Here is a 15732-nt window from a genome sequence, read left to right as displayed (position 1 = left end):
TGATCAAGATCCCATTGCAACCCTAGATTCTTCATTGTCCACTATGCCACCAATCTTGGTGTCATCTGCAAACTTACTAACCATGCCTACTAAATTCTCATCCAAATCATTAAATATAAATGACAAATAACAGTGTTCCCAGGAATGACTCCTGAGGCACTCCACTGGTCACAGGCCTCCAGTTTGAAAAAACAATCTTCTACAACCACCCTCTGTCTCCTGTCATCAAGCCAATTTTGTATCCATTTGGCTACCTCAACTTGGATCACGTGAGATTTAACCTTATGCAACAACCTACCATGTGGTACCTTGTCAAAGGCCTTGCTAAAGTCCATGTAGATATCAACTGCATTGCCCTCAACTACCTCCTTGGTTACCCCTTCTAAAAACTCAATCAAATTTGTGAGAAATGATTTTCCACTCACAAAGCCATGCGGACTGTCCCTAATCAGTCCTTGCATCTCTAAATGCCTGTAGATCCTGTCTCTCAGAATACTTTCTAACAACTTGCCAACCGGCCTGTAGTTCCCAGGCTTTTCCCTGCAGCCCTTCTTAAACAAAAGCACAACATTTGTCACTCTCCAATCTTCAGCCACCTCACCTGTGACTATCGATGATTCAAATATCTCTGCTCAGGTACCTGCAATTTCCTCCCTAGCCTCCCACAGTGTCCTGGGATACACTTCATCAGGTCCTGGGGATTTATCTACTTTGATGCGCTTCAAGACTTCCAGCACCTCCTTCTCTGTAATATGTACACTCCTCAAGACATCACTATTTGTTTCCCCAAGTTCCCCAGCATCCATGCTTTCCTCAACAGCAGATACTGATGAGCAATATTCATTTAGGATCTCGCCCATCTCTTGTGGATCCGCACATAGATTACCTTGTTGATCCTTAAGAGGCCCTACTCTCTCCCTAGTTTCTCTTTTGGCCTGGATTTATTTGTAGAAGCTCTTTGGATTCTCCTTTGCCTTATCTGCCAAAACAATCTCATGTCCCCTTTTTGCCCTCCTGAATCTCTCAACTCTACTCCTACACCCCCTATACTCTTCAAGGGATCCACTTGATCCCAGCTGCCTATGCATGTCATGTGCCTCCTTCTTCTTCTTGACCAGGGCCTCAATATCCCAAGTCATTCAGGGTTCCCTACTTCTGCCAGCCTTGCCCTTCAGTCGAAGAGGAATGTGCTTACCCTGAACCCTGGTTAACACACTTTTGAAAGCATCCCACTTACCAGACATCCCTTTGCCTTCCTCAATTAACTTTTGAAAGTTCCTGCCTGATGCCATCAAAATTGGCCTTGCCCCAATTTAGAATTTTAACTTTTGGGCCAGACCTATCATTCTCCATAGCTATGTTAAAACTAATGGAATTATGGTCATTGGTCCCAAAGTGATCCCTCACTAACACTTTTATCACCTGGCCTTCCTTATTTCCCAAGAGAGGGGTCTGGAATTAGCTCCCTAAACTTCTCCACATCTCCCTTTTCCTTTTAAAATAGCCTTAAAACCTCTCTCTTCGACCAAGCTTTTGGTGCTCTGTCCCAATATCTCTTCATGTGCCTCGGTGCTTTGTTTGATAACTCTCCTGTGAAGTACCATGGAATGTTTAAAAGTTTCTATACAAATGCAAGTTACTGTGAAATACCCTGAGGGCTGCATAGATGCAAATTCTTCCATTGACATCAAATTTGTTTTGGAAAATGAACCATATTGGAGAGATTTTTAAGCTACTTGGCAAGGTATTGTGGTATTCTATTCACAACATAAGGTTGCACCATTTGCTGTCACATGCCAAAAATATTGGAGGAAACAAAACAGTTGGTCGATTTTCTTTCAACACAACAGTTCAGAGATAAATTGCAATGGAGAGGAAGAATCTGTGAAACATACAAGATCCTGAGGGGACTTTATATGGTAGATACCGGGAGGATGCTTCCGCTTGTGGGCAAGACAGTTTAAGAATAAGAAGTCTCTCTTTTAAGACAGCGACGGGGAGAAATCTTTCCCTCAGAACTCATTAGACAAAGGAGCCAAGGCTTGGGGAGGGTGATGGCAGACAGGAAGGTGGAGTGAGGCCACATCCAGATCATCCATTATCTTATTGGATGACAGAGCAGGCTCAAGTGGCCGAATGGCCTACTCCTGCTCCTAAATCCTGTGGAACACAGGAAGAGGTGAAAGAGAAAAAAGGATAGCAAGGTAGAGGAAAAAGGAGGAAGAAGAGTGTAGGAGGAGGAGGAGGAAGGAGATGAGGAGAAAGAGAAGTGAAGTGGAGGGAGGCAAGAGAAAACAAGGGATACCGAAAATTACTGCACATCCAATTACTGATTTATAAGGAAAGTATTAAATGAGACTGTCCTGAAGTCTTCTTTGATACTACTTTACCCTTAGCTGTTGCCTGTTAACTCAGGAAATATGAATCATTGCAGATGCAGGGCCCAATTTAAGTGGTCAGTTTAAGATATCAAACCTAATTCAAAGACATTCCAGCATAAAGTGATGCACTAATTACAGAATTTTAACCACTTGATAACAATTGCAGAACTTGCTGTAAAGAACACCACCTGAATATCCACCATTCTTTTAAGCAGTAGATTGGCATAGAATCGTAGTAGGTCAAAGGCAGACAACAATTACAAGTTTCACTTGGCAGAATGAGTTCAAGTTGACAAAGTAGGAAGTTACTGATATTTGGGAAAAGAACAGGTTAAAACTAAAGATAAGGCACAATAGAAGCTTCTTCTTCAGATCACCTGATTAAGAATTAAGTTTAAGAATGTTAAACTAGAACCCCATAATCACACAATTCCAGAACATGTGGATCAAAATATCAAGAGAGACAGTGAAAGGAATTAAAAGTAGGTATTGGAACAGGTACATGGAATTTGATACACAGTCTGATCAACCCATATACTGAGCTCGAAACGGTGATGTATTTAAGCCCCTCAGATAAACCGGAGTACTGTTTGTTAAGTGCATATTTTTAAAAATAATTTACGTGCTATATATTTAATGTCTCGGTAATGCCTGTTACACAATATGTAAGAAGGCTATTGACTTGGAGTAAGTTTTAATTAAGAATATATTTATACTCTAACAGATGTAGAGTCACTGTTATTTGGTAAATAAATGAAGCAGCCAATTTCTGCACTGCAAGATCCAACAAATGAGATGAATAGCCTGTTATTAACTGGCAATAGGATCATATCTGAACATCCATTCTTTAAATACTGATTTTTCAGCCAAAATGTGTGCAATGCTCATCTTATCAGTCATTAATCACAAACTCTCAGACGCTTGCTTACTGTGTATCACATCACTAATTGCTTCATAGCTGTCAAAATCAGCATTCATCACATTGTGACAGATCATACCCTTAAACACTATTGTTTCTCAAGGGCAATTAGGGCTGGGCAATAAATGCTGGCCTAGGCAGCAGAGCCTTGAATTAAAAAGGAATCAGTCATCCTATATCTTACTCAAACTCTAATCATAATGCATCACTGACTGAGCCATAACCCCACCCACCCCCACCAAACTTTTTCCGGAACGCATCACCGACTACACCAAACCCCTCTTTTAGCAATGCTTAGTTGTGACACAACAGGACTTACCCATCACAGACCTCCCGGATAATTGCAATCAATGGTTTTTTCTGAAAATGACAAGGAGTTGAGTTAGCAATCACATCAACCAGATAAAATTTCAGATCAGGTCAAACTTTAAGGCATTTACATTGAAAGAACATTTCACCATTAGCTCAAAACCACAAGAGTATTAGGTTTATTTATAACAGATTCCTGTGGCCAAATATTTCAAATGCCGGGTTACAGCTCCTGCCACCTCACAGACACATGATCCCACCCGATCTCAATTTTCAGCCGTCTCTTTCTCTCTGGTATGTTTCCCTATCTCACATACCTGTGCCAGCTGGGACCGGAGTCAGAAAACAGTAGGTTCAAGTCCCACTCCAGGACATAAACACAAAAATCAAGGGCGACACCCCAGTGCAGTATTGAGGGAGTGTTGCGCTGCTGGAAGTGCCATCTTTTAGATAAAACGTTAAACTGAGGTCCTTTTTTAAAAAAAATCAGTCAGGTGGATGCAAAAGATCCAATGACACTGTTCCAAGAGAAGGTGAGTTGATGCCAGTGTCCTGGGCAATATTTATCCCTAGATTAACACCTCAAACCAGATTATATGACCATCACATTGCTCTAGTCTTGAAAGGTGCTATATAAATGCAAGTTCTTCCATTTTCCCTTGCTCTCTTTCCAGTTGTTTCTCTTTGGTACATCTCATCTTTACTAATGGTCCTGGAGAGCTGCTGCTCTGTGTACACAGTGCACTCATCTCCATGATGTTTGGTGAATGTGCTCAGGAGGGAAAGATAACTTTGGACTTGGGGCCCAATCTTCTGCTCTCACTGGTGGCGAGCAGAGCACCTAGGTGGAATGGTGACGTACAGAAACCCCGACCTTCCTGCCTCCAGGAAGTTCTGGGCAGGAAGGCCCTTGGAGGACGTTCCCACCCAGCCACTATTTGAGACCCTTAAGTGACCAATTAATGACCACTTAAGAATGTGGTCAGGCCACCTCCACTTATTAATCCTGCTGCAAGTGGGCTTGTCATCATGTGCTGTGCACAACATGTAAAACTATCACCTTGAGGCCAAAGGTGGGGTGGTTGGAAGAGAGGCTCCCACTGAGAGCTACTCCCCCACCTTCTTTCTCGATACCCCGTCCCCCTCTGCCTGTAACCCATCCTACTTCCACGAAAGCACTTCCAACCCCAACCTCCAAAGCCTCCCAACATTACTTATCTGTAGACTTGGTCCTTGACCCCCTCTTAAATTTACCACATTCTGCAGCGCATCTTGTGAACGATACACGCAGCTGTCACTGAGCATTGGTGGTGTGGGGAGTGAATTTTGGATGGTTAGCATGTCGATCGAGTGGGGCTGCTTATTCCTGGATGAACAAAGAACAATATGGAACAGGCCCTTCGGCCCACCAAGCTTGTGCTAGTATGCAGTTTCTATCCCTCTGTCTGTCTCCCATTCATGTGACTATCAAGATACGTCTTGAACGTTGCTAGTGTGCTTGCTTCCACCACCTCCTCTGGCAATGTGTTCCAGGCACCCACCACCCTCTGAAAAACCTTCCCCACACATCTCCCTTAAACTTCCCCCTCTCACCTTGAAATTGACACTTCCACCCTGGGAAAAAGCCTCTGACTATCCACCCTGTCTATACCTCTTAGTTTTGTTGACCTCTATCAGGTCTCTGTCTTTCCAGTGAAAACAACCTGAGTTATCCAACCTCTCCTCATAGCCAATGCCCTTGAGATCAGGCAACATCCTGGTGAACCTTCTTTGCACTCTCTCCAAAGCTTCCACATCCTTCTGGTAGTGTGGCGACCAGAACTGCACACAATACCCCAAATGTGGTTTAACTGAAGTTTTATACAGCTGCAACATAGCTTGCCCCAGCCGATGAAGGCAAGCATGTCTTTCTGGTGGTGTGGCGACCGAAATTGCACGCAATACTCCAAATATGGCCTAACTGAAGTTTTATACAGCCGAAACATAACTTGCCCCAGCCGATGAAGGCAAGCATGCCATATGCCTTCTTGACCACCTTACCCACCTGTGTTGTCCCTTTTAGGGACAGCACAGTGGCACAGTGGGTTAGCACTGCTGCCTCACAATGCCAGGGACCCGAGTTCGATTCCCAGCTTGGGTCAATGTGTGTGTGGAATTTGCACATTCTCCCCAAGTCTGTGTGGGTTTCCTCCGGGTGCTCCGGTTTCCTCCCACAGTCCAAAGATGTGCGGAGGGAAGTGGAGGTTGCTGGGGTGGGGGTAACTCTATTGGAGTTGGCGGAAAATGCACCCTTGTCAATACTGCCTATCCCATAGCCATTTAATGCTCCAACAAGCATTAAATTGGCTGAAGGTGGGACTTCTGCTCTTCACTCAAGGCGAAGTCCCACCTCAGAGAGCTCCCAGCTCTCTGGTCCCTCCATCGCCAGAAGCTGCAGTGGACAGGACTGGAGTGAAAGCAGTGCTTAAATACCAACAGTCCAGGACCAGGTACGTTTTGGCCATTTCAGGGTAGTAGAAAGATCCAAGATATTTTACTGCCAGCATCACATTTCCCACCCGAATTATAGAATCCCTACAGTGCAGAAAGAGGCCATCCAGCCCATCAAGGCTGCACCAATTCTCCGAAAAAGAGTATCGCACCCAGGCCTTCCTCTCTGCTGTATCCCAATAACCCCACGCATTTTACCATTACTAATCCACCGAACCTACACATCTTTGGACACTAAGAGAGCCCCATGCCTACAAACTCTCTCCCCCCCCCCCCCTCTCTCTCTCAGCAGTTCTCCATCCAGAACAGGCAAGACTCCCAATGCCACAAACATATTCTACCCATGGTTCCTAAAGCTTTGCACCAATGGGTTTTCCTTGTGTCATATCACAGTCTGTTTTAGCCGAATTGCTAAGAGACAGGTTGCTATAATTAGTCGACAACTCATTTATCAGGATAATAGAAGACAAACTCTGAACTTGGGTCCTTTATTGTCCAGCAATTTCTAAGTTCCCAGTTTAGAGTAAAAGTTGCCTTAGCTGACTGAAATAAATGGAAACAGGAGATGGGTAGTAGCTTGAGGTCGACAAAATGCAAGTCTCCAATACTCCAGGTCTCTCGTATCAACCACAGCTGATCAATTCCCAGTTTCTCTCTCTCCACTCCATCACCACTTCTTTCAAAACACTTATGATGTGGAGATGCTGGCGTTGGACTGGGGTGGGCACACTAAGAAGTCTCACAACACCAGATTAAACTCCAACAGGTTTATTTGGAGCCTCGAGCTTTTGGAGCGCTGCTCCTTCCTGAGTGGGACTCTCAGGTGAGTGGGCCACTCACCTGAGGAAGGAGCAGCGCTCCAAAAACTCGTGACTCCAAATAAACCTGTTGGACTTTAACCTGGTGTTGTGAGACTTCGTACTGTTCAAAGCACTCAACATCTGTAGGTATAAGCCTCGAGCATCAGAAAACTTCCGTTCCTAACTCTCAGTGCGATGGACAGGCGGAAGAGACTTCCAGAAAGGCGACAGCTCAGAATTAATTAGCGCCTTGGAGGATCAAGGGAGGTTTTAGAGTTAGAGACAATACTTTCAAGGGAAATAATTCAATGTTTTTTTAAAGCAGGCGATTAAATGAGCTGGAGGCAAGACGTCCAAAATACAGTACTGATTGATGGATTTCTGGTTGGAGTGGGCCGTATGAGGCAAATAGCCCAAGTTCCCCTTTTCTTTTTGTTAAGGAAGAGGCAGCATCATCAATAATCTGGCCAGCTGGAAAAAGGTTTCAGGCAAGTGGGGAAAGGCAGCAGTACAGTAGGGGAGGTTGGACGGGAGGGTAAGGCACTTAAATTCTGCTGGGAGGAGACAAGTTTGGTGCAATTGAAAGGGGCACCAAACAAACACCATCTCCCGTCCATTTGTGACATATTTTGATTTTTAAAAACAAAATCCATGAGGATAAAATTATATTCTTACACCCTTGTTTTATGGGAAAGCATGTTCAAGTCACTAGAAATCAAGATCTGCGCCTGAAATCTGTGAGCTTCTGATTCTGTTCAAGCCACTTTTGTTTGAGATAATCCTCATCCCAATTATACTTGCATGCTTCATGGAATGTGAAAAGGAACAATGTGGTGGTATTCAATCTTGGCTAACAGTGTGACAAGGGCCTTTGAATTCAAAGCAACTCAAAGAGACACAGGACTGCAGTATAGCTGACTAAGTATGTCGAGGGGGCAGGCTGCAAACAGGCTTATAAGAACCACTTTATGGAAAGACTGGAAGGCAAACAACTTTATTGAGAGCCATAGTGCTGTTACCTCACCACAGAGGAGTGTACATAGTACCCTGAAGGCCACTATCCTGTTAGTGTATATTAATACAGCAAATTCAATGATCACTTTTACATTAAATTAAGGAATGCAATTGAATTTCAGTTTTAGAGTGTCCTGTCGATAATATGGAAGTTAGGAGGGTGTTGCTTTTGTCTTCCAATGTTCTCCCCTCCTCTCAGCTTCAGTAGTCCCAAAGGTGCAGGTCATAGACTCAGAGTCCCATTGAGTCTGCACCAGTCATCATTCTAATCCCATTTTTCAGCACTTGATCTGAGGCCTTGTATGCTCTGGCATTTCATTTACCCGTCTAAAGTGTTGCCCTTCTGTCCGTCACAGATGTGTCCAGGCAATGAATGACAGCAGCTACCTGACCATGGAGGATGTTGAGTACATTCAAGACTGAGCTCAAGAGACAAGGTAATTAAGATAGGGTGGAAAGTACGGTTGGGCAGACTCAAGGAACCATATAGCTTACTCCTGCTCCTATTCCTTTTATGGCTTTTTAAAAAAAAAACCCTACAGTGCAGAAGGAGGCCATTCGGCCCATCGAGTCTGCACCGACCACAATCCCACCCAGGCCCGACGCCCATATCCCTACATATTTACCCGCTAATCCCTCCAACCTACACATCTCAGGACACTAAGGGGCAATTTTAGCATGGCCAATCAACCTAACCCGCACATCTTTGGACTGTGGGAGGAAACCGGAGCACCCGGAGGAAACCCACGCAGACACGAGGAGAATGTGCAAACTCCACACAGACAGTGACCCAAGCCGGGAATCGAACCCAGGTCCCTGGAGCTGTGAAGCAGCAGTGCTAACCACTGTGCTACCGTGCCGCTTATGAAACAAAGGAGAAATTATCACCTGTGATCCCATTTTCATTCAACATCTATAGTTGGAGTGTAACCTGGAGCACAAATTTGGGCTGATTTCATTCACGCCATCCCAGGCCACTAACAGCCTGGCAAAAAAAAAATCACTTAACCTAGTACACACTGAGAAACAAATCTGTGGCCTCCTTGTTCTGCACAGCGACCTACTCAGCCGCAAATGTACAGATACTGATTGAGATCTTGAATCTTGATCCCAAGGGTGCCCCTTGCAGCAACTTGAAGGCAGTCCCGTAATTGGGTTACATCATTGGCAGCTACAAGATGGTGAGTGGGTGATAGCTAGGAGGTGAGCCCAGAGACAAAGTATTTTCGAAGTTACTTAACAGTTCTATTTTCACATCGTGGAGTCAAACGCTTTTATGCAGAAAACTGGCCCAAGTGGGGTTTTGCAGGGAGCCCGGACTGCAGCTATGCTGCACCACTTGGTAAATACTGCGCACACTAATAATAACGTGGAGCTTACATGGGTCATTTTTCTTATGGGCAACAGCTCCCCACGATCTTCTCAAGAGCAATTATGGATGGGCAATAAATGGTGGCCTTGCCAGTGACTCCCACATCCCATGAATGAATATGTAAACAAAAGTCCCTGTAGCCACCTCAAATTTGTGTCTCGAGAGGCACTGTGAGGGATAACTGTCTCTACACGCACACACCGGCCAATTGTTTTAATTATGTTATATATGCCAAATTGTCCTCTTTAAGCTGATTGGTTCCTCTTTTTGCCTTTTCCCATGAGACAGGAGCTCAACACAACGCATCACCTTCATGTAAGCTTTTTTTGGAAATTGGGGGGGCCTTTTCACAGCTTTCCTGCCACTAACACTGTTTATCTGGGCTGTAACCTGCACCGATAGACACTGACTTTCCTACACAAGTGGCTGGGCTCTTTCATAGCCAACAAGTCCTGGAGTGGAACTTGAACCCAAGGCCTTTGGCTCAGAGGCAGGAAAACCACTCATTGAGCCATTCCACCTCCCTAGTGGCCACACTTAAATAATGTGTCTGGACAACAAGTGCCAGCAACAAAGTAGTAAAACATCCCATGGCATTTCACAGGAGGGCTATCTGACAAAAACTGACGCCATGAAAATAAAACATGAGGACAGGTGATCAAAAGCTTGGTCAAAGAGGGATGTTTTCAGAAGTCTTCAAAGGAGGGATGAGGAAAATGGAAAAGCATAAGAGTTTTGGGAGGGAGCTGCAGTGTTTGCAGTCTAGGCAGCTGAAAGCATGGCTATCAGTGGTGCAGCAAAGAAAGTGGGTGATGCACAAGAAGTTTGATTTGGAGGAATGCAGGGGACATCCCTTTCTAGCAAGATCCTGTCCTCCTTTAAAATCCACATACAATCACTGTTCAAGAACAGGACACCTGATGTATCCTCTTGAAGAGTTTACTGTCGAAGGGCTGATATTCTGATGCAAGTCCAACCAAGTAGTTTTAGCTCAATACGTATGAAAAATAAATCTTATTAACAGGTAGCAGCTGGCAAACGTGTTGCCTGCAGCGATGAGAGACGTCCGAGAACCAGCTGCCTCTCCACACATGTTTTAAACTAGAGTCAAATTTCCATTCCCAAGCAGAATCAACAGCCACTGAGCATGCAGTATGTCACGTGGCACCTTACATCTCCCTGCGCATCACACTGCTTCAGCAAACCATGACAGCCTGTCCATCAGCCATAAGGCACAAGTCCACTTGCACTCCACTTGCCTGGATGAGTGCAGCCCCAACAACACTCAAGATGCTTGGCACCATCCAGAACAAAGTAACTCACTTGATTGGGACCCAATTCATCACCTTAAACATTCACGCTCTCCACCACTGGTGCAAAGTGGCAGCAGTATGTACAATCTACAAGATGCACTGAGCAACGCACCAAGGCTCCTTTGATAGCATCTTCCAAAGCCATGGCTATCACCTAGAAGATGCCTAGAAGAGTAGGGGAACACCACCATCTGCAAGTTGTCTTCCAAGTCACACACTATCTTGACTTGGTATCACATCACTGTTCCTTCACTATCACTGGATCAAAATCTTGGAACTCCTTACTAACAGCACTTTGGATGTATCTACATACACGGACTGCAGCAGTTACTTTCTCAAAGACAATTAGGAATGAGCAACACATGCAGGCCTAGGCCTAGCCAGTTCATGAAGGAATATTTTAAAAAGTCAGTCTCTGATTCGAGGCACAAGTTCTGTTTGCCTTCTCACTCCCTGCCACAACTCTGTCCAATGCTCACCCTTCTCAGCACCCAATACCATCCAACACTTCACTGTCCTTTCAATCTAACACTCACTGCTCATCTCTCTGCACTGTGCTCCTCCTCATCTATCACTCAATTACTCTGTCCTCTCAGTCCAGTGGATCACCGTTTAATAACTAATCTGATTAATCCCAATTATTTCATCGTGCAAATCATCGGGCTAAGGATGTACCCTTGTACAAATATCAACATTACAGATTTTCAGCACAGGCTGCGATCACAAGATCTTCAGGCTCACGGACACTCACCTGGTCTATTTCAATCAGCTGGGCATTGGCTCCTGGCCATTCGATCGCCACCTTCACAATGTCTGATGGGGGTGGCATTGGTCAAACAGTCCAGCTCCTACCCTCTAAATAGTTCAACGGAATGGAGCAGTGCCTTGATACATCAGACGTTAAACCTATGCAGCAGAGCAATTTAAAATTAGTAAGCTGTTCGAAACAAATACTTTTAAATTAGTAATGCAACAGTTCATTCCAGGACAAAGCAGTCCACTTGACTGGAACCTCATCCATCACTTTCACTCCCACCACCACTGATGCACAGTGATCACAGTGTGTACCATCTGTAAGATGCATCACAGGAACTCACTAAGGCTCTTTCAACACCACCTTTCAAACCCATGGCCTCTACCATCTAGGAGGACAAGGGCATACATGGGAATACCACCACCTACAAGTTCCCCCCCAGGTCACTCACCATACTGACTTGGAAATATATCGTTGTTCCTTCCCTTTTGCAGAATCAAAATCCTGGAACTCCCTTCCTAACAGCATTGTGGGTGCACCTACACCATATGGAGTGCAGTGGTTCAAGGTGGCAGCTCACCACCACCTTTTGAAGGGCAATTAGGGATAAATGCTTAAATGCTGGCCTATTCAGCGACACCCACATCCCCTGAACAAATGAATAAATAAAAATTGTAACTTAGCTACGTAGAACAATCTTCACATCTACAGTGTTAGCTGAACTCTGGCAGTGCTACAATTGATCTCAGGGCCCATCAAGTCTGCACAACAACAATCCCATCCAGGTCCTATCCCTGTAACTCCATGCTCCATGTATTTACCCTCGCTAGTCCCCCTGACACTAAGTGGCAATTTAACATGGCCTATCAACCTAACCCGCACATCTGAGTGTGGAGAGGAAACCCGCAAGAAACGGGGAGAACATGCAAACTCCACACAGATAGTGTGGGGCGGCATGGTGGTACAGTGGTTAGCACTGCTGCCTCACAGCACCAGGGTCCCAGGTTCAATTCCAACCTTGGCTCACTGTCTTTGTGGAGTTTGCACATTTTCCCCATGTCTGCGTGGGTTTCCTCCGAGTGCTCTGATTTCCTCCCACAGTCCAAAGATGTGCGGGTTCGATTGATTGGCCATGCTAAATTGACCCGAGTGTCAGGGGGATTAGCAGGGTAAATGCGTGGGGTTGTGAGAATAGGGCCTGTATAGGATCGTGGTTGGTACAGACTTGATGGGCCAAATGGCCTCCTTCTGTACTGTGGGGATTCTATGACCCAAGACCAGAGTTGAACCCGGGTCCCTGGCACTGACTTGCAGTGCTAACCAGTGTGCCACCAAGCAGGAAACAAACAGCACTAAATGCATATACCTGCAGGCAGAAGCTTCTTACTACCACAAATGAGTGATGTCGGTGGTTAAATCAGGATGTGTTATAAGGTACAACACTCAAAGTCATGATACACCTGAAAAACACATTGGGGCCTTTGGACCATGACTTTTATGCTTCCTCTCCACAATAAGGGCCCTCTGCAAAATAATTAAAAATGGTCCTCTTACACTGGTGGAAAGGGAGCTGGTTGAACCCGTAAACAATATTTAAGTATCTAATCCATCATTAAGAGAAAAATCTTTTAAAAACTTTTGCAGATGAGGTATTACTGGGGAAAATTTCATGTGTGAAAAAAATACAAAGAGACTTGCAACATCTCAATTTTGGTCATATAGAGGTCTCAAGAGTGCACAACCAATGGTGAAGAATCCGGTGGCCACTTTGTTGAACAAGCAAAGCTCCAAAGGCTACATACAGTTGAATCCAGAGTTAATTTTGGGTGCTATTATTCCAGGAAGTAATTGCTGCCCCCTCCCCAACCACGGGTGAATCTTTCAGCAGATCAGGTAGAATGGAATTAATTCCAAACATCTAATAAACAGCCCACACCACAGCACTTCTTTCACATGACACTGAATGAAGTACCTGAATCACATACTGAAAGCTTAATTACAGCCCTTCCGAATCTTGATCTTCCAGCACTGAGCACCACAGCTGAGCTGGCAACAATATTAAATATGATGCAACATCATCATTTACAATATGCAAATTCAACCAGGAGCTGGATTGAGATGATGAGGAAGAGTCCTAGCTTGCAGAGCAAGCAGTAAAATGCAATGGTGGACATCTAAAACCAGAGTCTCAATGAATTGCTTTGTTTTCCTACTTACCAAGTCAATTAATCAGAAATGCAACACGTTGATTGCAACGGGCGACTCTAGCATACAGTGCCCAGTTCATTCTCTGAATGATGATACATCCTCCAAACACTGCAGGAATTAAACCTGGCCGACATTCACCCTGGTCAATCCACCAGTTAGACATACTTGCTCAACATTTTGGCATCAGAGGTTTTACACGTTACAACACAAGACATCCACCCCACACAACCCACCCCCCAGATTCTTAATTTTAGATATTTTTTATTGAATTCAAATTCCACCATCTGCCGTGGCGGGATTCGAACCCGGGTCTGCCGTTAGCCGAGTTTCTGGATTAATAATCTCATGATAATGCCACTGGGCAGGTGGCTCCTCCCTATCCCCCATAGGTGGCTCCCCACTCCCTTTCCCTACCACCACCCCCACAGGTGGCTCCCAAAAGCAAGTTACCCGTTTGTCAGCAGATAGCCAATGACCATATTTTAAAAGTTTAATTCATCCCTATTTTAGTTGTGATGAGAGCCAATTATCAGCTTGTCTCCTCACAAAAGGAGAGCAGCAGCAGCAGCACAGGTGGTCAGAACAGCAAGACATGCATAAACTGAGATTACTTTTAACAAAAAATCAAATCATATTTTGCAGTATATTTACTGGGAAATACTTCATTTGTAAGTGGTTCCCTTGCAGGCAGATCAATGGGTGTCAGGATGTGGGTGCCTGCCCCAGCATTGGGCACGCCCCTTCAACCTTGTATATGGAAGAGAGGGCAGCACATGAGCAGGCACAGCATTCTCATTGGGTCCATGAACCACACTTCTCTCGAGGCACTCTGAATGGCCCTGCCACATCTGGTATCATTCCCCAAATTGGCTGCGAATGAGGAGAAGTCCTACTAATTTGCTGCCTACCGCAAGTGTGCGCTGGAGGGTGCACATTGACGGAAGAAGCTTGGCATCCTGAAATCGTTCCGATCCAAGAGAATATTTACATGGAGAAAATTCCAGCCACGGTCTAGCTTCCAAATCTCTCTTCCTCTTCACAGATGCTGTCTAACCTGCTGAGTGTTTCCAGCATTTTCCATTCTTGGTTCAGATTTGCAGCACTAGCCGCATGTTGCTTTTAGCGATACAGTGCTGCACTAATGAAGGAGCCAGCCATTGGAGGACATGTTAAAGTGAGGCCCCCATCTGCCAAAACAGATGCTTCAAGCAAATGTTAAAGGTACTACTTGAAGCAGAACAGTTCGTGTGTGTTGCACATTCAGTTGATTAACGTTAACCAACATTCAAATTCATTAAACCCAGGTAGTTAGCCTTTAAAAATAGTCCCTTTATGATCGATTCCAGGTTACTCATTACCATATCCACCAATCTCAAATCTCCAGAAGGTGTCTAGTTGCCTCTTCAACCAGTTTCCACTTCCAAGACTTGCCACGATAACCTGTTCCATAATTCTCATAAGTGAAAATCCTCTGCCCTACTTTCTCTTAACTTCATTTCTGAACGATATCTTTGCTAGAATTAGCTTGGTCAATCACTCTCGAATCTGAAAAATAAACATACACTTTGAAGGACTTGAGCAACTTAGGGATACTTGGGCCATTTCCCACAAGTTTGTCAGATCTCCACATCATATCTATAATTTAAACACAAGTGGTTTTAAATATGATTGATGCAAAAGACTAAATGGAAATATTATCTAAAGTGACTCAAAGCTCAGGGGAGGGAGATATGTTAAAATTAACGAAAGGTATGGAGGGGAGGAGGTCTCTCTTGGGGCATGCAATCGCTCAAGAATTTATCATGCCAAATGCTTCACTGAACTGTATCCACCTTCATTATATGTTTCAATTTTCAAATCCGCAGGGTATGGACAGGATGAGACGTGGACTCATCTGGAATCAACAGGGGGAGGAAAAGAGGAATAAAATTGAAATGGTCAGTTCCCAGACCCCAAAGCCAAGATTCAAATGAAAAAGTGACTGACTCTTTCAAAACTACTGCAGTTACAGGACAGGACATCTATTATTTTAGTGCAGCATTGGTTTGATGTGATTTGATTTGACTTATTATTGTCACATGTATTAGCAAATAGGGAAAAGTATTGTTTCTTGCTTCCAAACAGACAGAGCATACCATTGATAGAGAAGGAAATGCGAGATTGCAGAATGTA

The 15732-nt window shown here is 44.5% G+C and overlaps 2 protein-coding genes across 4 annotated transcripts in view; both read right to left on the bottom strand.

The window, feature by feature from the left end:
• Nucleotides 1-15732, bottom strand: part of LOC144508453 (acyl-coenzyme A diphosphatase NUDT19-like) — a 424531-nt gene that overhangs the window by 349715 nt on the left and 59084 nt on the right. The gene's annotated exons all lie outside the window — the stretch shown is intronic.
• Nucleotides 1-15732, bottom strand: part of LOC144508449 (engulfment and cell motility protein 2) — a 182548-nt gene that overhangs the window by 118058 nt on the left and 48758 nt on the right. For both annotated transcript variants that reach the window (XM_078236372.1, XM_078236371.1), the window contains exons 2-3: nucleotides 11350-11504; nucleotides 3620-3660 (exon numbers count right to left, since the gene is read on the bottom strand). In XM_078236372.1, coding sequence (XP_078092498.1) covers nucleotides 3620-3660; nucleotides 11350-11427 — 119 coding nt within the window. In that variant the 5' untranslated portion in view covers nucleotides 11428-11504. The remainder of the gene's footprint in view (nucleotides 1-3619; nucleotides 3661-11349; nucleotides 11505-15732) is intronic.

This window comes from Mustelus asterias, chromosome 20 (genome assembly GCF_964213995.1).
Source record: "Mustelus asterias chromosome 20, sMusAst1.hap1.1, whole genome shotgun sequence".
NCBI classification, from domain to species: domain Eukaryota; kingdom Metazoa; phylum Chordata; class Chondrichthyes; order Carcharhiniformes; family Triakidae; genus Mustelus; species Mustelus asterias.
This window is presented reverse-complemented; position numbering and strand designations above follow the sequence as displayed.